The sequence below is a fragment of the Paroedura picta genome, chromosome 4 (genome assembly GCF_049243985.1).
Source record: "Paroedura picta isolate Pp20150507F chromosome 4, Ppicta_v3.0, whole genome shotgun sequence".
Taxonomy (NCBI): Eukaryota; Metazoa; Chordata; class Lepidosauria; order Squamata; family Gekkonidae; genus Paroedura; species Paroedura picta.
Window position 1 is genome coordinate 73,543,914 of NC_135372.1, and position 21,363 is coordinate 73,565,276.

General features: G+C 44.5%; 1 protein-coding gene across 12 annotated transcripts in view; it reads right to left on the reverse strand.

The window, feature by feature from the left end:
* Positions 1-21,363, reverse strand: part of SGIP1 (SH3GL interacting endocytic adaptor 1) — a 157,899-nt gene that overhangs the window by 69,000 nt on the left and 67,536 nt on the right. For all 12 annotated transcript variants that reach the window (XM_077333419.1, XM_077333418.1, XM_077333416.1 and 9 more), the window contains one exon: positions 1,768-1,792. In XM_077333419.1, the coding sequence (XP_077189534.1) occupies positions 1,768-1,792 (25 nt within the window). The remainder of the gene's footprint in view (positions 1-1,767; positions 1,793-21,363) is intronic.

Below are 21,363 nucleotides of genomic sequence, written 5' to 3' on the forward strand. Positions count from 1 at the left end.
CCTTCCCCCCAGGCCCAGAAGAGGTCCCACGTGTGCTTCTAGGCCCGGGGGGAAGGCCGGGCTGCCACCGGGGGTAGGGGGGGCAGGGAGGTCTTCCCCCCGGGCTCAGAAGCACACCCACAGCCTCAAAGAGGCCCCAGGTGTGCTTCTAGGCCCGAGAAGGCTGGGCCACTGCCAGGGAGAGGGGAGGGAAGGAGGCCTCCCCCCCCCCCCGGTCCCAGGAGCTTCTGGGCCTGGGGGGAAGGCCACGTCACGGCCGGGGGGGGGGAAGAGGGGGGAAGCAGGGCTTCCCCTGGGCCCAAAAGGCCTCCTCCCCTCCTTCTAGCGCCCGTTGTATTTAAAAGTACAACAGGCTTTATATCTAGTTTCTGTAATAAAACATTAACAAAACAAAAGAAACCCCAGGAACAGAGAAGAGAACTAATCTTAGGATTCTCTGCCTACCTATACATAGCCTGCTGTTCACAAGAAGTTATTTCATCTAATACATCAGTGGCAAGTAGAATACCCTTCTGTCTTTCTTCAGAATAGGAGTTCATGCTAAGAGATTCTCTTTTCCTGCAGAAAAGATAGGAGGGAACTCTAGATCCTTTGATATCAGAGCAGTGGTCCTTAGAATAAATCTTACAGCAGGCAGTCTTTACAGAATCAAACCCTTTGTAGTGTTCTCCAGGCTCATAATGCCTCATGAGCATGTTTGCAGGTACCTTGATGGCTGCTGTGCAAGCACGTCTCATCTACCATGGTCCTCTCACAAATGGCAGCAATCATGGTCATGCTCTTACACAGAAGACCAGGGCTGAATCTGCATGGAGCTTTTATTCAAATCCCAGGTTGATTCAGTCCCTGCCATCTCCACTGAATGCAATTTCCATTTGGATTTTGGGCAATTTAAATTTCCCATCTGCAACCAATCTGATTGAGCTGTGGTGACCCTACCTTTCCCCCGTGATATCCAGAAGCGGAGAAAACTTGGTATAATTGATCAAGCTACTTTGAGGGCTCCCAGTATTAAATTGCAGATCTGTGTTTTCCTGGAATAACATCCTCACCATTCTTGTAGAGAAGCAGTCTGTCCCTAATTGACTGAGCGCCAGTTCTAAGATTTCCTAGTTCTGGGTTGCAAGATTTTCCTCCCAAGATTTTTTTTTAAAGGTTTAAGGTGACTGTGCTCCAGAATCCACACTTCTTGCATCAGAGATTTGCCTTATTCTGTGTGAGGCTGCTGCTGGCTCAGCTTGTCTCAGCTCCCCCCCCCCGCCCGCCCACCCACCCACCTACCCACCCACCCACCCACCCGCCCGCCCCTTTAGGATGAGCACCCTTGTGCTCACGTGCCGCTGGGTTTTTGTTTTAAGTCGGGGGGGGCACAAAGACTCAGGTTCATATTGATCTGAATTCATCAGGACCCACAGCAGGGGGGGAAAAAGTAAGTGCAGAATCAGCCCAGGTCCAGTGATAAAATGCTCCCATGTCTGGACCTGGGGACAGCCAGGGCAATCAGTCTGGCGGGGTGCCACCAGTATGAAAAAGGTACCGTGGAGTAAGCGAGGTTCAGAGAGCTCTGAGAGATTTGTGACAGGCCCAAGGTAATCCAGCCATTTGTATGTGGAGGAGCAAGGAATCAAATCCATTTTTCCTGATCAGAGACAACTGTTCTTAACTGCTTCACCAAGCTGGCTCACTATAGCTATAAGGGTTCTACAAGGGTGGTTTAAAAAAAAAACAACCATATATATATATATATATACATGTATATATACTTACTGGATAAATTCCTTTTAATTGTACCCTAAAATTGAATACAAAACAGGATGAAACAAATATATTTATAACATGCATAAAAAGACTGGTTTGATTAGCAAGACAGAAAATGGACATTAATGTCACTAAACTAAAAGTATACATTAATTTTCGTACATATAGTTTGGCATACTTCTTGGTACATTCTCTTTGTTGATTCATATACTTTCTTTTTTTTTACCCTTCCATAACTGTGTACTCCTGCTTGGTGTTACACTGAAACACTGGATTAAGTTTTTGAAAAAAAATTCTTTTCCAACAATAAAGCAAAGTAATTCAAATGGAAAAGGATTGGAAGGATTTACTAAGGCATATCTCCATGGAGGTTTCCTAAAGATATTTATCACAATACCAGCCAAAAATAGCAAATGCACTGCATTCTTGGTCTTCATATAGTTCTCACCATTTTAAGTACTGTATGCTACAGTTTAGCCATGCCACACTCCTGCAGAATGCATGGATGGCCTAGGTGAGAGTTTTTTGATCTTGCTCATGAACATCCTGTTTACTTTGAATAACACTCCCTCTGAAAGCTGCTCTTTTAGATGTATTGCTGTGCTGGAGATAGGAGGTAGTGAACCTGAAGTCTGAAGAAGAGCAATAAACAACTATAGACAGCATGCTAGGTGGAGGACTGCATAGAATATGAAGATGGAAAATGTTTCCTAACAAAAGCTAAGGGACTGTCACCGGAAATCTTGGCAAGAATCTCTGTTATTCTGAAATCCACCCAAATATATTCTACAGGATCTGCTAGGCATATTATTTGACTGCATAACAGCTCCTGCTAATGGAACCCAGCACAATAAAGCTCCATCAAAATTTCTCCTTTAAATCCAAGCGTAAGCTACAGGCTCAGGCTCATTTCAAACATCGCTTGACCATAGTGGGTACCAAGTCACTACTGATAGATATGCTGTATGGAACTTATATATTCCTATTTGGGCACTCTAAAGCTAAATACAAAATGTTTCAAGTCAGACCAAAAGCTGTAAAGCCCATCTTAGAATTAGTTTAAATACATTTAATATGGATTTCTTTTCACTTGCCTTCAAGTCCTTATATGGTTAGAAATTCTTCTCTACACTCATGATGACTAGCAAATTACTTTATTTTAGACAGAAATCCTGACAATAATCCATGGCAGAAATAGAGTTTATACTGCCTACAACTGGTCTATGGTGAAAATAAAATACTAGATTAAAACCTTCAAAAGCAACATGTCTCCCTCTGGTCCTACTCTATGGGGCTTTCCGCACGCCTTCAAAATCGCACAATGGTTGCCAATTGAAAACGCTACTGATTTGCCGTTATGCACAACGTCGTTGACAATCTGCCACACACCTGAAACTGATCCGCAAAAAGCGCTTCCTTGTAGCACTTTCAGGGAAATCCCCAAAAGTGGATTCACCCTCCGGAAAGCGCTACACTCCTGCAACCAATCTGCAACACTAGCGGGAAAGTTCTGTGCGTTACCATTGTTGTGGTTTCTACAAAGTCCCTCCCCCTGGCTCTCTCCTCTGATCTTCCGGCGAAGCAATCGCCATTTTTTTTTCTCCGAGCGAGCGGAGATCAACGCACCGGCGAGCCTCCGTTTAGAGGCTTCCCCGGCTTCAGTCCCTCTTCAGAGCTGTTTAGTCACTAAGCACAAACAACAGAGAAGCCCGTTTGCTGATGTATTTTCCCTTTATTTTTCACACTGTTTTTGGCCGAAAATCGTGCCCGTGAGGGGGGGGGATTTTTTTTTCACTCGGGAGGAGCGTGGCAACAATGAAACGGCAGCTCAAACACACCTGCCAGCTGGATGGGTCTCTCCGTTGCAATGAAGCAATGCATATTTGTTGCAACGTGTGTGTGTGTTTTTTTTAAAAACCTTTCTTAAAGGGAAAGGGGCTGTTTGGGAGCATGCTAACGGCCGCCCATTGGCTGCTTGATGGCCAGGGGCAGGACGAGCTTGGCAATAGCGCTTCCTTTCTAGCGATTTTTGCCAAGACCGGAAGCTTGTGGGAAACGATAGAAACGCAACTGGATTCCACTACAAAGGCAGGTATGCATAACGACGAATTCCACTATTTAAAATGGCGATTTTTCGTTCAGCAAACAATTTGCTACAAGGATCCCGGTGCGGAAAGCCCCTATCAGTATTCTTGTAATTATTGCTACTTCCCCTTGAGAGAACAATAATGACATATATTTGCTGTGAGTACACAAACCCAGCTAAAGTAGAACACAATCAAGCCAAGTCACTTTTGCTATTGATTCAGCGTGAAAAAGTCATGCAACCTCTTACCGGACTGCGCCTCTGTGATCAGCAAAAAGGAAAAGAGAGCAAATACCTAATCAGAGAGTGACAGATCAATAAAAAGCCCCTTGGTATGATACACGGTCTCCCGCTAACTTCACAGGTTGTCTAATTCAGAAACTATGTTGCCATGCTTTCCTCCCTCCCCAATACAATTGTAAGACCTTGAACCTGCTCTGTAACCTTTTAGAAAATTATTACTATATAGCTGTATAGAAAAATACAGAAATTTTGGAAAAGAGGCCATGAAGCCTTTTGGGTTGGTGCATAAATACAGCTTCATCCTTTACAGTTGACATCCCTATAAGTTTAGAGCAGCCCAGTGATCCTATCAGCATTTTCCAAGCCCTCCCAACATTTATGACTGCCTATCTATTCTTGTTTCTGATCTTAGAAGCTTTACAGCCAATGCTTGTGGTCTGCGTAAAAAAGAGGGCTGGCCAACTGGCCAAATGGAATAATCTAAACTAGAAAAATTCAACCAGTTGGCTAGTATAAAAATGTGATCTTTTTGTTTATAATTATTCCAATTCATTCTATAGATATTGCCTTCATATCTATGATGTACAAATATAAACCAAAACGGGTTTCGGATAAACAAAAAAATATTTCTTTTTCAACATCCCATTTTCAGTTGTTTTCTTCCTCAGTGGTTATTATCATATAAGTAGTCCCTCGGGCACATATAAATAGCCTGAGGAACTACTTATATGATAGTAACCACTGAGGAAGTAAACAACTTTGAAAAGGAGTATTGAAAAAATTTTTTTTGTTATTTATCCAGAACCCCTTTTGGTTAATGCTTGTGGTCTAGCTGATGCTTCCAGCATTTATCAGATTAGTCAAATAAGTTCTCTAATAAAATTCATATCCCTAAACACAAAACTAACGAACAAAACTATAGAGGATCAAATCTGACATGCTTTAATCTTGAACAGGAGATTTATTCTAATTTATTTCAGCCACCTGTATCAATACTCCTCAGAGTAGTAAGACTCTCCAAGGAAGAGGCAGCCTTAGGGGTTTGGAGGTCCTGGCAAAAATGTATGATAAGGTCCTTGAATACTGGCTTGCATGATGGCACAATGTGCAATCCCCAAATTCCTTACCACCACCCAACCACTGGCTGTACGTGTGTAAGACCCACCCCAGTTTACTGCCACCACCTGCACTGCCTAACAGCCAGCATTAACTAGGAGATGGTTAGGGCCTTCTTGTCACCAAGCTCAATGCAGCTCCCAGTGCTGCCTGAGAGCTGAAACTGCCTGGAATTAGTTGAGCAGTTGGGTCCCTCCCATTGCCTTACAGCTGCTTGCTGTATGTCTCAGGCAGCACTGGCAATGTGCTGGGGGAGGAGTTCCCACAGGCCAGCTTGGGAGTTGGGGGCCTCCCAGAGGAGCCTTTCATGTGGATTCTGGGGGAACTCTCCAGGATGCTCCATGCCAAAGTCCACCCCTGCACTGAGGATACGACTTTATGAATAGGTCACAAATAATAGCAGAAATCTCTGATCATATAAGAAGTAAAAAGTAAGTCTTATAGCTATGGAATATGATGGCACAATTGCCAAACAAATTTTCATCTGAGCTCAGTCCTTGCCTCTTTTCTCTGGGTCCATTGCAATTTGGTGCCTATACCTTTAAAAACAACTCACCCAGCCACCCAGAAACCTTTTAGAAGAATTCCCCCAGCCATTCTGCATAATAAATCTGAAAAATTTGTATCCCCCCCCCCAATAAATAAAAAAAACGAATCTGAATATCATACCAGCATTTGGAATTCAGGTATATCAGGAATACTGATTTTTTTGGGGGGGAGGGGTCCAATACATCAAAAAGTGAAAAAAAACATATTTTTTTAAAAAAATTGCACAATCCTAATGATTTCTACCAAAGATAGAGCACAGGGACTCATGTGTCACATATACTTTTGGACCAATATTATGGCATTCAAAGGTTCATCCTTAGAAACCAGGATACATGGCTATATAGAGAGATTTTAAAACACCGTCTCTTTACCTTATCTTACTTATCTAACAAGATAACAATGTACTCATAAGTAAACTGAATATCCAGTGAAGAAATTAAGGTAGGGGTACCTGATGGATTGCCTTAAGAGCATTTCTATGGGCAGATGGGATTTTTGTTTGTTGGGGAGATGACTCCATTGCCTACCTTTCCACTGGAGAATAAAATGCCTTTAAAATGCTGCTCAGCAGCATAAGATGAGACTTTGAGGTCTGCAGCATGAAGGTGTGTGTGTGTGGAGGGGAGGGGGGAATCCCTACCTTTCTGTTTGTGGAAATACCTCAAGCCAAGAACATCTCAAAAATACTCCAAATGTGGCCTGAATTTAGGTTTCTAGTTATTGATTTGGATTACGATTATAAACACCAAAAAAAGTTCAAGATGCACCCAGATCAATCTGAAACCACATTTAAACACAAATGAAGCCATGAGCAAAATTTGAAGTAACTGATTACGCATAATTAAAGGTACAGTGTTGGAATTTTCTTTTATTTCCCAACATTCCACTGTATTCATCTTCTTGTCTCTCTCACAGCTTTAACTTCAGTGAAACTATGCCAATATACACCAGCCAAGTTTTTGTCAATACAAGCTTCTCTATTTAATTTTCAGTAAACTACTGCCCTGTCATTTCCATTTAACAATGAATTACTGTGGGTTATTCACAAGAAGGACAAGACTTTAGCAGTTACCTCCATGACTTTACTTGAGTACCAGGCCTGGATCCTCTACTTTGATGTTGGTTTTGTTGGGTTTGCTTAATCTGCTTTGGCTTGGATTCTCTGGATTTACAATGGCTGTATTGGCTTATAGATTTTGTTTATATTTGGAGGCTTTTGGCCGGGCATTGTTCTTGTGTGTTTGCCTATTGGCTTTTTTGCCCTGGAATTCCTGCCCCCTTCCAGAAACAATGGAAACAAGTACAATAGCTGAGGGTGCCTTGTTCAGGGGCTCACAGAATTGGACCCTTTGATTCAACTGTTTAAAACTTGGGTCAGTCTTAGTGGACAGGTAGGACTAGGTCCCCTACAATTTTTAGTGTTGTTTGAACCAGCCCCCCCTCCAAAAAAGAATTCGAATTCTCAAATGGTACTAGGGACCCAAATAATCCTTAATGCCGCTCTGAAAATGTTCATCAAATCTGGGTACAAGAAATACTGAGCTGTTTTTCAAATGCACCACTTGCCTCCCCTGCCGAACAGTCAAGGCAGGATTTCTGTTTAATTTAAAGGCTACACATGCTCAGGTCTGACTTTTGTATTGAGAAAGGAAACCATGTACACAGTACCATTATAAACATATGATTCTCATCTAGCCAGCTAGGGATATATAATTGAAAGACTTCAAACGTCTAACTGGAGCAGGGCAAGTTTGTGCATTGCTGCATAATTATACAGTACCCTTCACTATGCTGATAACTGCAAATAACCTGATGGAAATGTCTCTCATACTTTCCCACTATAACTTTCACATGGCACAGTGTGTTGTGACAAGGGAATGCAGGGTCCTCTGAAACAAGGGCTTTTTACAACCCCAGCAGCCTTTGGTTGTATGGGGACTGGGCAATAAAAGCCTCTCCTGATCTACAGGAAAGAAAATGCCTCATTTATGGTGGCATCTGGAGGGGCAATTGAATATACTGCCAGGAAAACCCTAACATGGATTGCTTTTGAGATATGACAGGGGGAGGGGCTCAAACGCAAGGGAGAACCACAAACCTGGTTAAATGCCATCTGGCAAGAAACATGGAGATTCACCCCCCCCCATTTTCTGATAGGTCAAATATCATATAGAACCCCTCATAGCTGTGGAGGAAAATATTCAGTTTACTCAGTGTAAGCTGTGCAAAAGGGGGGGGGGCAGAGAAAAGAAAGCTGAGTGATGTCTGCAATGATCATCCTGGGGTTTTCTAAGCTCCAACTGCCTTGTGCCCATTTCTTAGGGAGAAATCGCTGGACATCAGCTAGCAGAGGGCTAGCCTGGAGGGTGGCAAAAAGAAACTGGGGTAAAAGGGACTAGGTTCCTTGAAAGTGGCTTCAAACCCCTTACACACACAAGGAGGGAAGCTGGATTATTATATGGTGCACACGTCTAAATGACTCCAGTTGTAGTCAGCATGGTACCGAGATCATAAGCCATTGTCAGTCAGTCTAACAAATAATATATTAATATACTTCTACAGGAGCTGCCCTTACAACTGTCTGTATATATTTCAGAACAGGGTGAAAAATATCAGTGGCATATTAAAGAGCAGCCATTTGGCTTTGTGTTTCAGGTAAAGGCATACTTGAGGAATTAATGGATAAAATCTGATATTCTGATCATGTTATTTAATAATAAACTGTGTTAATCGTGGGAGACAGCCAATGAAAATCACCCAGAACCTGAAAATAAAATTGGGGAATAGGAGGCAGAAAATTCATGCTTCTGCTCTGGAGTTGAGGAAATAGTACATTCACAAACAAACCAGAAGTACAGTAGTAGAAAGAAACTTGCCAGGAACATATTCCATTAAAGTGACAAAGGGGGAGGAAGAGAGAATAAATATCTTACCGGGCTTTTCCTCTATAGAATGCATTCAAAAATAAGGAAATAGGAAAATTATAAAAGGGACTTAAACAGATACTGATGAATATTAAAAGAACCATCTCTATGAAATGTTATATTAAAAACATTACAGCTCAGTGCAAAATAACATTGGATTAGTCTTAAATAAATCCTGTCCATTTCAATCAAACTTACTTCCAAATAATTTTGTTTAGGATTGCAGCATAAGCAATCATAACAATAAATTGGACACAGTCTCTGTTATTACCATCTATACAAGGTTTACTGGAATATGTACATATGACAGTGTATATCTAAAAACATATTTGCAAACTGACACTATACCCAACTACTCACAATTAAGTTCTATTAGGAATGAATGGAACTAGCTCCTAGGTATGGACTGCATTCTTACAATGAAAAAATCCAGTTTCACATGGACATATCAGGCAAACAAGATATAGACTAGAATCATAGAATCATAGAGTTGGAAGAGGCCATACAGGCTACCTAGTACAACCCCCTGCTCAGTGATGGATCACCCTGACCTAAAACATCCGTAAGTATCTGTCCGGCAGCTGCTTAAAGACTGTCAGTTCGTGGGAGCTCACCACCTCCTTTGGTAGCCGATTCCACTACTGAACAACTCTGTGAATATTTTTTCCTGATATCTAGCTACTACTATTCTACACAGAGTTTAAACCCAATAAAATCAGTCCAGTAGCACCTTTAAGACAAACAAAGATTTATTCAATGTGTGAGCTTTCGAGTGCAAGCACTCTTCTTCCGCCTATGAACTCCCATCATGACAGTGAGAATATCATACAAAAGTTAATTCTGTTAAATTAGTAAACTGTGTCACATATCCAAATACAGCCATATGACAATTCTTTGCCAAAACAGCCAACCAGTCCCCTGAAATTCAGTTGTAGTTCACAAAGAAATAGGAGAAATAAAACTGTCTACGCCAATGATCAAAGACTCCCACCCCACCATTTGCTGCTGGCCCCGTCTCCATACAAGTGTGAAACATTCCTGTAAGGGAATTGCTGGCTGGCAACTATCTCCTCCCAAGATCAGGGAGTTAAACTCAGAATTCCATTAGATTACCATCACATTATCACAACCCATTTTAAACCCATTACTGTGGGTCCTACCCTCTGCTGCCAACAGGAACCTTTCCCTGCCCTCCTCTAAGTGACAACCTTTCAAATACTTACAGACAGCAATCATGACCCCTCTCAACCTCCTCTTCTCCAGGGTGAACATTCCCAGGTCCCTCAGCCTTTCCTCTTAGGGCTTGGTCTTCAGGCCCTGTTATCATCCTTGTTGCTCTCTTTTGCACCCTCTCTTTGCTTGAAGCATCACAGAATTAATATTTTATTAACAATGTATACTGAAGTTTCTTGTGGCACAGAGTGGTAAGGCAGCAGACATGCAGCCTGAAAGTTCTGCCCATGAGGCTGGAAGTTCAATCCCAGCAGCCGGCTCAAGGTTGACTCAGCCTTCCATCCTTCCGAGGTCGGTAAAATGAGTACACAGCTTGCTGGGGGGTAAACGGTAATGACTGGGGAAGGCACTGGCAAACCACCCCATATTGCGTCTTCCATGAAAATGCTAGAGGGCATCACCCCAAGGGTCAGACTTGACTCGGTGCTTGCACAGGGGATACCTTTACCTTTATACTGAAGTCTAGGAATGTTTTTGTTACCCCAGATTTTAGCTGTACCTTCCCGAGGTGGATTAGGAAGGGGGGAAGCCCTGGAAAAGGACTCTCCCCCTGCCCTACCCCCATTAGAGAGGGGGGAAGGAGCAGAGGCCATAGGGGGAGAAAGGGGGATAGAAACAGGGAAATAAAAGGGAAGGGAAATGAGCAAAAACCTGCTCTCTCATTGTGGAGCTCTTGCTCTCTGTTGCAGTTGCTTGCTTGCTTAGCTTGGGGCACATGCAACCAGCTTGCATGTGGTAGAAGCTAGCTATCCATCCCACATGGGACCCATACTTGCTCATCACTACAGCTGTTCAATTACTTTGCATACAGCAAGCTCACTCATGGTGTCAACTCCTCACTTGCCCTACACAGGGCGGTGTCTGCCAGTTTGGCACAGAGGTGGCCACAAGGACCATCCCAAATGGGGCAATGGCTATCTTGAATGACTGTATACCCCTTGCTAGGGTTTAGTGGCCTGGTGGAGAAGGCACCTTCTGCCATCAGCCCACCAGAACTTTTCCCAGTGGCTTTAATGAACAATTTGCCCCTAACACTTGTCTGCTCTTTCCAGCAAGCCTATGCACCACCATTCTACTGGTACTACCAATATAAAGGTAAAGGTAAAGGTAAAGGTATCCCCGGTGCAAGCACCGGGTCATGTCTGACCCTTGGGGTGACGCCCTCTAGCGTTTTCATGGCAGACTCAATACGGGGTGGTTTGTCAGTGCCTTCCCCAGTCATTACCGTTTACCCCCCAGCAAGCTGGGTACTCATTTTACCGACCTCAGAAGGATGGAAGGCTGAGTCAACCTTGAGCCGGCTGCTGGGATTGAACTCCCAGCCTCATGGGCAAAGCTTTCAGACAGCTGCCTTACCACTCTGCGCCACAAGAGGCTCTTACTACCAATATAGCACAATTAAAAATCCTGAAAAATAGAAAATTGGATGTGATCATCAGATTAACCTTTGCTAATAAGAATAAATGGAAGGAAAGTAACCAAAGATACAAATAGTCTAGTGACAAAAGTCTACCACATCAGGGGTAGTCAAACTGCGGCCCTCCAGATGTCTATGGACTACAGTGAATGCTGGCACGGGCTCCTGGGAATTGTAATCCATGGACATCTGGAGGGCCGCAGTTTGACTACCCCTGATTTAGAGAAAATGGAAGTTGTGTATTTAAAATAGTTCACTAGTAATCTAATAAAGTAAATCTGTTACAGAAAGAAGATCTTCAGGGCTTCCTGTATTGGATGTAACAGAATAAGCATCTTATAAAATGAGGCTCTATATCATGCATTTGCTGTCATGTATTGTTATGGTTTGGGATGAGCCAAGTCTCACCATTTTATTTTGCCAAATTATGCAATAAACATTCCAGAAAGACAGACTAGCTTTCTCCATGATCCAGCGTATGTTGGCAATTTGATCTCTAGTTCCTCTGCCTCTTCAAAATCCTGCCTGTACTTCTAGAAGTTCTCAGTCCACATATTGCTGGAGCCTACCTTGTAGGATTTTGAGCATAACTTTGCTAGCATGAGAAATGAGTGCAATAGTGCGGTAGTTTGAACATTCTTTGGCATTGCCCTTCTTTGGGATTGGAATGTAAACTGACCTTTTCCAATCCTGTGGCCATTGTTGAGTTTTCCAAATTTGCTGGCATATTGAGTGTAGCACTTTTACTGCATCGTCCTTTAAGATTTTGAATAGTTCAGCTGGAATGCTGTCACCACCACTAGCTTTATTGTTGCTCAGACTTCCATCCATAGTTCTTCAGGCACTCTGTCTATCAGATCTAATTCCTTAAATCTATTTGTCACCTCTACTGTATATTCGTCGGGGATATGATTTCGTTCATACCTGAGTGGCCTAGTGCTTTTCCCTACTTTCTTCAATTTAAGCCTAAATTTTGCAACAAGAAGTTGATGATCTGAACCACAATCAGCTCCTGGTCTTGTTTTTATTGACTGTATAGAACTTCTCCATCTTTGGCTGCAGAGCACATAGTCAATCTGATTTCTGTGTTGACCGTCTGGTAATGTCCATGTGTAGAGTCGTCTCTTGGGTTGCTTCTAGAAGGTGTTGTAGGGCTTCATAGAACTGATCAACTTCATCATCTTCAGCAGCAGTGGTTGGGGCATAGACCTGGATCACTGTGATGTTGAATGGTTTGCCTTGGATTCAAACTGAGATCATTCTGTCATTTTGGGGATTGTATCCCAAGACTGCTTTTCCTACTCTCTTATTGATTATGAAGGCTACTCCATTTCTTCTGCGAGATTCTTGTCCACAGTAGTATACCTGATGGTCATCTGAATTAAATTCACCCATTCTTGTCCATTTTAGTTCACTGATTCCTAAAATGTCAATGTTCAGTCTTGTCATTTCTTGTTTAACCACGTCCAGCTTGCCTTGATTCATGGATCTGACATTCCAGGTTCCTATGGAATAAACATCTTTACAGCATCAGACTGTCTTTTTGCCACCAGTTACTTCCACAACTGAGGGCCATTCCACACTCGTCCAAAATAGCACAATGGTTACAAATTGAAATCGCTACAGTTTTGCCATTATGCATAACTAGTAAAAAAGCCCATTGTATGAAGAAGACAATGGGCGCTAGCAGGTGGGGACCAGAGCGAGCGGCAGGCGAGGGACAGAGCGAGGGACAGGCTACCTGAAAGAGGAGGCGGGCGGCGGCTCCTCGGCGTCTCGTAGTTTTTGCCGAGGAGCACCAGGTGTGGTGCGCTGGGCTGCGGCGGCTCCTCTGCATTTTTTTGTTCTTCTGCGGCTTTCCCGGCGGCTCCATTGTGTTCTGGGGCCATGAGGGCAGGGAGCCGCCAGCAGCAGCGCTGTGCGCGGCTGCCGGGGCTCCCAGGGCGCCGGCTTGAAGCGGCGACAGGCTCCTCCAGGGGTTTTTTTTTTCTGCTGCCTCTCGTGGGAGCGCCGGCTTGGAGCTGCGAAAGGCTCCTACAGGGTTTTTTTTTTTTCTGCTAGCTCTCGTGGGAGCGCCGGCTTGGAGCTGGGAAAGGCTCCTACAGGGTTAATTTTTTTCTGCTGCTTGGAGCTGGGAAAGGCTCCTAAAGGTTTTTTTTTTTCTGCTGCTTGGAGCTGTGAAAGGCTCCTACAGGGTTTGTTTTTTTTTCTGCTAGCTCTCGTGGGCGTGCCGGCTTGGAGTTGCGAATGGCTCCTACAGGGTTTTTCCCCCCTGCTGCTTGGAGCTGCGAAAGGCTCCTACAGGGTTAATTTTTTTCTTCTGCTTGGAGCTGCGAAAGGCTCCTACAGGGTTAATTTTTTTCTGCTAGCTCTCGTGGGCGTGCCGGCTTGGAGCTCCTACAGGGTTTTTTTTTCCTGCTGCTTGGAGCTGGGAAAGGCTCCTACAGGGGTTTTTTTTTTCTGCTGCCTCTCGTGGGCTTGGAGCTCCTACAGGGTTTTTTTTTCCTGCTGCTTGGAGCTGGGAAAGGCTCCTTCAGGGTTTTTTTTTCTGCTGCTTGGAGCTGTGAAGGCTCCTACAGGGTTTTCTTTTCTGCTGCGTGGAGCTGCGAAAGGCTCCTACAGGGTTTTTTTTTCTGCTGCTTGGAGCTGTGAAAGGCTCCTACAGGGTTTTTTTTTCTGCTGCGTGGAGCTGCGAAAGGCTCCTACAGGGTTTTTTTTTCCTGCTGCTTGGAGCTGGGAAAGGCTCCTACAGGGTTTTTTTTTCTGCTGCTTGGAGCTGTGAAAGGCTCCTACAGGGTTTTTTTTTCTGCTGCGTGGAGCTGCGAAAGGCTCCTACAGGGTTTTTTTTTCTGCTGCTTGGAGCTGTGAAAGGCTCCTACAGGGTTTTTTTTTCTGCTGCGTGGAGCTGTGAAAGGCTCCTACAGGGTTTTTTTTTCTGCTGCTTGGAGCTGTGAAGGCTCCTACAGGGTTTTCTTTTCTGCTGCGTGGAGCTGCGAAAGGCTCCTACAGGGTTTTTTTTCCTGCTGCTTGGAGCTGTGAAAGGCTCCTACAGGGTTTTTTTTTCTGCTGCGTGGAGCTGCGAAAGGCTCCTACAGGGTTTTTTTTTCCTGCTGCTTGGAGCTGGGAAAGGCTCCTTCAGGGTTTTGTTTTCTGCTGCTTGGATCTGCGAAAGGCTCCTACAGGGTTTTTTTTTCTGCTGCTTGGATCTGCGAAAGGCTCCTTCAGGGTTTTTTTTTCTGCTGCTTGGATCTGCGAAAGGCTCCTACAGGGTTTTTTTTTCTGCTGCTTGGAGCTGTGAAAGGCTCCTACAGGGTTTTTTTTTCTGCTGCTTGGATCTGCGAAAGGCTCCTACAGGGTTTTTTTTCCTGCTGCTTGGAGCTGTGAAAGGCTCCTACAGGGTTTTTTTTTCTGCTGCTTGGATCTGCGAAAGGCTCCTACAGGGTTTTTTTTTCTGCTGCTTGGAGCTGTGAAAGGCTCCTACAGGGTTTTTTTTTCTGCTGCTTGGAGCTGTGAAAGGCTCCTTCAGGGTTTTTTTTTCTGCTGCTTGGATCTGCGAAAGGCCCCTACAGGGTTTTTTTTTTCTGCTGCTTGGATCTGCGAAAGGCTCCTACAGGGTTTTTTTTTTCTGCTGCTTGGAGCTGTGAAAGGCTCCTACAGGGTTTTTTTTTCTGCTGCTTGGAGCTGTGAAAGGCTCCTACAGGGTTTTTTTTTCTGCTGCTTGGAGCTGTGAAAGGCTCCTACAGGGTTTTTTTTTCTGCTTCTTGGAGCTGTGAAAGGCTCCTACAGGGTTTTTTTTTCTGCTGCTTGGAGCTGTGAAAGGCTCCTACAGGGTTTTTTTTCCTGCTGCTTGGAGCTGTGAAAGGCTCCTACAGGGTTTTTTTTTCTGCTGCGTGGAGCTGCGAAAGGCTCCTACAGGGTTTTTTTTTCTGCTGCGTGGAGCTGTGAAAGGCTCCTACAGGGTTTTTTTTTCTGCTGCTTGGAACTGTGAAAGGCTCCTACAGGGTTTTTTTTTTCTGCTAGCTCTCGTGGGCGTGCCGGCTTGGAGCTCCTACAGGGGTTTTTTTTTCTGCTGCTTGGAGCTGGGAAAGGCTCCTTCAGGGTTTTGTTTTCTGCTGCTTGGATCTGCGAAAGGCTCCTTCAGGGTTTTGTTTTCTGCTGCTTGGAGCTGGGAAAGGCTCCTACAGCCGGCTTGGAGCTCCTACAGGGTTTTTTTTTCTGCTGCTTGGAGCTGGGAAAGGCTCCTTCAGGGTTTTTTTTTCTGCTGCTTGGAGCTGGGAAAGGCTCCTTCAGGGTTTTTTTTTCTGCTGCTTGGAGCTGCGAAAGGCTCCTACAGGGTTTTTTTTCCTGCTGCTTGGAGCTGTGAAAGGCTCCTACAGGGTTTTTTTTTCTGCTGCGTGGAGCTGCGAAAGGCTCCTACAGGGTTTTTTTTTCTGCTGCGTGGAGCTGTGAAAGGCTCCTACAGGGTTTTTTTTTCTGCTGCTTGGAGCTGTGAAAGGCTCCTACAGGGTTTTTTTTTTCTGCTAGCTCTCGTGGGCGTGCCGGCTTGGAGCTCCTACAGGGGTTTTTTTTTCTGCTGCTTGGAGCTGGGAAAGGCTCCTTCAGGGTTTTGTTTTCTGCTGCTTGGAGCTGGGAAAGGCTCCTACAGGGTTTTTTTTTCTGCTGCTTGGAGCTGTGAAAGGCTCCTACAGGGTTTTTTTTTCTGCTGCTTGGAGCTGTGAAAGGCTCCTTCAGGGTTTTTTTTTCTGCTGCTTGGATCTGCGAAAGGCCCCTACAGGGTTTTTTTTTTCTGCTGCTTGGATCTGCGAAAGGCTCCTACAGGGTTTTTTTTTCTGCTGCTTGGAGCTGTGAAAGGCTCCTACAGGGTTTTTTTTTCTGCTGCTTGGAGCTGTGAAAGGCTCCTACAGGGTTTTTTTTTCTGCTGCTTGGAGCTGTGAAAGGCTCCTACAGGGTTTTTTTTTCTGCTTCTTGGAGCTGTGAAAGGCTCCTACAGGGTTTTTTTTTCTGCTGCTTGGAGCTGTGAAAGGCTCCTACAGGGTTTTTTTTCCTGCTGCTTGGAGCTGTGAAAGGCTCCTACAGGGTTTTTTTTTCTGCTGCGTGGAGCTGCGAAAGGCTCCTACAGGGTTTTTTTTTCTGCTGCGTGGAGCTGTGAAAGGCTCCTACAGGGTTTTTTTTTCTGCTGCTTGGAACTGTGAAAGGCTCCTACAGGGTTTTTTTTTTCTGCTAGCTCTCGTGGGCGTGCCGGCTTGGAGCTCCTACAGGGGTTTTTTTTTCTGCTGCTTGGAGCTGGGAAAGGCTCCTTCAGGGTTTTGTTTTCTGCTGCTTGGATCTGCGAAAGGCTCCTTCAGGGTTTTGTTTTCTGCTGCTTGGAGCTGGGAAAGGCTCCTACAGCCGGCTTGGAGCTCCTACAGGGTTTTTTTTTCTGCTGCTTGGAGCTGGGAAAGGCTCCTTCAGGGTTTTTTTTTCTGCTGCTTGGAGCTGGGAAAGGCTCCTTCAGGGTTTTTTTTTCTGCTGCTTGGAGCTGCGAAAGGCTCCTACAGGGTTTTTTTTCCTGCTGCTTGGAGCTGTGAAAGGCTCCTACAGGGTTTTTTTTTCTGCTGCGTGGAGCTGCGAAAGGCTCCTACAGGGTTTTTTTTTCTGCTGCGTGGAGCTGTGAAAGGCTCCTACAGGGTTTTTTTTTCTGCTGCTTGGAGCTGTGAAAGGCTCCTACAGGGTTTTTTTTTTCTGCTAGCTCTCGTGGGCGTGCCGGCTTGGAGCTCCTACAGGGGTTTTTTTTTCTGCTGCTTGGAGCTGGGAAAGGCTCCTTCAGGGTTTTGTTTTCTGCTGCTTGGATCTGCGAAAGGCTCCTTCAGGGTTTTGTTTTCTGCTGCTTGGAGCTGGGAAAGGCTCCTACAGCCGGCTTGGAGCTCCTACAGGGTTTTTTTTTTCTGCTGCTTGGAGCTGGGAAAGGCTCCTTCAGGGTTTTTTTTTCTGCTGCTTGGAGCTGGGAAAGGCTCCTTCAGGGTTTTTTTTTCTGCTGCTTGGAGCTGCGAAAGGCTCCTTCAGGGTTTTGTTTTCTGCTGCTTGGATCTGCGAAAGGCTCCTTCAGGGTTTTGTTTTCTGCTGCTTGGATCTGCGAAAGGCTCCTACAGCCGGCTTGGAGCTCCTACAGGGGTTTTTTTTTCTGCTGCCTCTCGTCGCGCTAGCGGCGAAAGGCTCCTCCGGGGGTGTTTCTTTTTTCTCTGCAGCTTCTCGGCGGCTGGAGTCTTGTGTTGTGTTTGCGGCGGGGGCTTCCTTGGGGCCGGCCTGACGCGGTGAGAGATGCTTCGCGCCTCTCACCGCGTCAGGCCGGGAGCAACTGATCCGCAAAAAGCGCTTCCTTGTAGCACTTTCAGGGAAATCCCAAAAAGTGGATTCACCCTCTGGAAAGCGCTACACTCTTGCAACCAATCAGCAACACTAGCGAAAAAGTTCTGTGCATTACCATTGTTGTGGTTTCTGCAAAGTCCCTCCCCCTAGCTCTCTCCTCTGATCTTCCGGTGAAGCGATTGCCATTTTTTTTTTCTCCGAGCGAGCGGAGATAAACACACCAGCGAGCCTTCGTTTACCCAGCGAGGCTTCCCTGGCTGCAGAGCTGTTTTAAGTCACTAAGCACGAAACAACACACAGCCCCGTTTGCTGGTTTATTTTCCCTTTATTTTTTACTGTATTTTCAGCCAAAAATCGCGGGGGGCATGGCAACGATGAACCTGCTACCTAGATGGGTTTCTCCGTTGCAACGAATCAACGCAGATTCCTTGCAACGTGTTTTTTTTTAACTTCCTTAAAGGGAAAGGGGCTTTTTGGGATCATGATAACGGCCACCCATTGGCTGCTTGACGGCCAGGGGCAGGACGAGCTCAGCAATATCGCTTCCTGGCTAGCGATTTTTACAGAGACCGAAAACCTGTGGGAAACGATAGAAACGCCACTGGATTCCACTACAAAGCCAGGTATGCATAACGACAAATTCCACTATTTAAAATGGCGTTTTTTCGTCCCGCAACCAATTTGCCACATAGATCCTGGTGTGGAATGGCCCTGAGTGTCCTTTCGGCTTTGGCCCAGTCCCTTCATTCATTCTGGCGCTACTCGTACTAGCTGTCTGCTCATCCCCAGTAGCATAGTGGACACCTTCCGATCTGAGGGGCTCATCTTCCAGTGTCATATCGTTTTGCCTTTTGAACTTGTCCATTGGGTTTTCATGTCAAAGATACTGGAGTGGTTTGCCATTTCCTTCTCCAGTGGATCACCTTTTGTCAGAGCTCTCAGCTATGACCTGTCCGTCTTGGGTTGCCCTGCACGGCATAGCTCATAGCTTCACTGAACCACGCAAGCCCCCTTGCCACGGCAAGGCAGCGATCCTTGAAGGGGGGGAGCAGAGGATAGGAATTCCAAAAGGGAATAGGTGCAGCATGATCCTTTCCATATTTGTTCAAAAACATGTTAGGATAGTAGCTCTTGGTAAAGAACAAGTGTTATCTCATAACACTTTTTCAATTCTGTAATGATGGCTGCAAAGTTATACATCCTTAATTTGGAGCAAATCTTCAGTGGATTTACCCCCCCCCCCAAAAAAAAAGCAAAACAGAGACAATCAGGAGCAAATATTAAAAAACAGGGTCGGTTAGAGCATATGAATTTGCAATATCCAAGACCAATTTTGTGGAAAACCCCTGGATCAGACTGGAATAAGATACCATAATAGAGGATAAAATGGATTTGTAACATACATACATACATACCCATTTTCAGCTGTGTAAGAGAAAACTCTCTTTATTCCTAGTACTGCATGTTTGTTAGGCTTGAAATGGACCAATACTATACACAGGAAAAAAACAACAGGGACACTATTCTAGAAGGTCTCCCCAGCCTCCCAGCCCATTGCTTCCATCTTCTGGCACGAGCTCTGTTATAAACAAAGCAGAAAGGTTTGCAGCCTCATCTACTCTCTACACTCTCTGCAGTGCCTCAAAATTCACTGCTAGCTAGCAGGGAAGAAGGGGAAAGCAGGTTTAGCTTTAGTGCTGCAGACAAAATGGCTGCCTCTTCCCACATGGGAATGCTGGCAGTAGATGGCAGCAACAATGAAGATCAGTGAAAACTTAGGACCCTAATTATTGGGAGATCAAGTTTTTACTGGTAAAAAGTGATCTTTGACCACCCCGACCTACTTGTTTCAAGCTGTCCAGGTGCCTGAGCATTGGCAGCAACTGGATCCCACCCTCCTCTCCAAGGCTGTCACAAGACACACACCAGAAGTTCCACATTTGCATTTCTTAGAATCATAGAATAATAGAGTTGGTTATTTTACATGACATTGGTTTAGCAGATAATATAAAGAGATTCTCTAAAGTATTGAAGAATGGAGTACAGTAAGCAGACCTGCAGCCCTTCTTAGGACAGAACATCAAAAACAGAAAATAAATTAGAATAATGATTTCACACAGCACATTGAATCAAAATAATTATTGACAAATAGGTGATCTATTTAGTAAAGAAGACATCATTTCTATTACTATAACACATTGTCTGGATTTTAAATTTTATCATGTGTATATGTACACAGGTAAGTCAACAACAACACCCAAAACAGACAAAGAAAGTCTAGCTCCATTAAAGAATTAAAAGCAGTGGAAAGTGGCTTGGTATAGATCCAAACTCTCTTCCATATTGCGCTCTGCCAGTTATTCTGTTCAATTCTTCTATTTAGCCCCCAGCTTTCCATGAAAAAAGCATTCGGACTCTGCAATCCAGCTTCCTTAATACATACAGCATCAGTAGATCAGGAAGTTGCATTCTCTGTAATGTAACAAAGGCATCATTCTGATTTACTGTTCCCACAGTCCAGGAAATGAGCATCACAAATCAACTCTTGAATCTGGCTTCCACATGCAACAATATAATACACTGTTGTCTTGTCTCCAAACCCAGCTGCAACAGCCTGGTGACTTCATAATGACTGCAAAGCTCACTTGCTGAAGCAACAACCGCCCTCTCTCCCACATACACAGCTTAATGCAGCAGAACGATGAATGTGATTCCAGCAGTAGCCCTAACACGGACTGTGTGACTGTGAGCTCAATACCGATTCTGTTTTAGCTTTGCATAATAACCAAGAATAAAAAAGATTCAAATCACCAACCGCCACCTACTTCCTAGTTACGCTGCTTATTTCCAGTCTGGTAAAACATGAGTAAATGATGAAAGTGTAATTGTTAATGGGAAACATTTACTTATTTGCAAATTAAAATACTTAATGATCGTGAATTTTCTACCACTGGAAATCCAGAAGTGCTTAGACAATTATTACTCCAGAGAACATTCATACTAACAATCTTGAATTATAGAGTATTATTAGCAGTTTGGGATTTGTAATAGTTATATTATATCAAGATAATGTTCCGCCGCAGATCCCTTCCCCCAATTCCTGTAAGAGTTTTTTTTTGTAAATGATGTTTGTTTATTTAAAACATTTTTATGCTGCCTTTCTACCCAATCAAGGTTCACAACATTTCCCCAAACATATATGATTCTATTCTCCTCAGATACCTATCATTCCCATGATGCACCTGCATGGGGAATTCTTGAAAGGCATAGAGGAAAATGCTGTTAATGTCCATGCCTGGATGTGGCACCAAATTGACACTTGAAGAAAGAAGCTGGAGGACACATTCTAGTGGTTCAAGAGTGGACACTCAAATAGAAAGATGGAAATGAACTGGGAAAATGTGGTTTGGTTTGTAGTTCATGATGCACCGGTTTGCAAACCATGGACTGTCACAAGCTTTTCAGGGCTAAACAAACCAGTTCCATTTGTGAGATTCATGACGCAGTAGAATGGCTCCTCCAGACACCAGATTTGCAGGGAAACTCTGCTTGACTCTCCTCTACCTGCCCCCCAAGATTGCTGGGGACTGGAGTTAGGGGGCATGCCCCCCCCAAGAAGGTGCTCCCAGGAAAGTGCTTTCTGGGGTACATGACGGGCACAGTTTCAGGAATTTATAGAATTGACCCTGTAC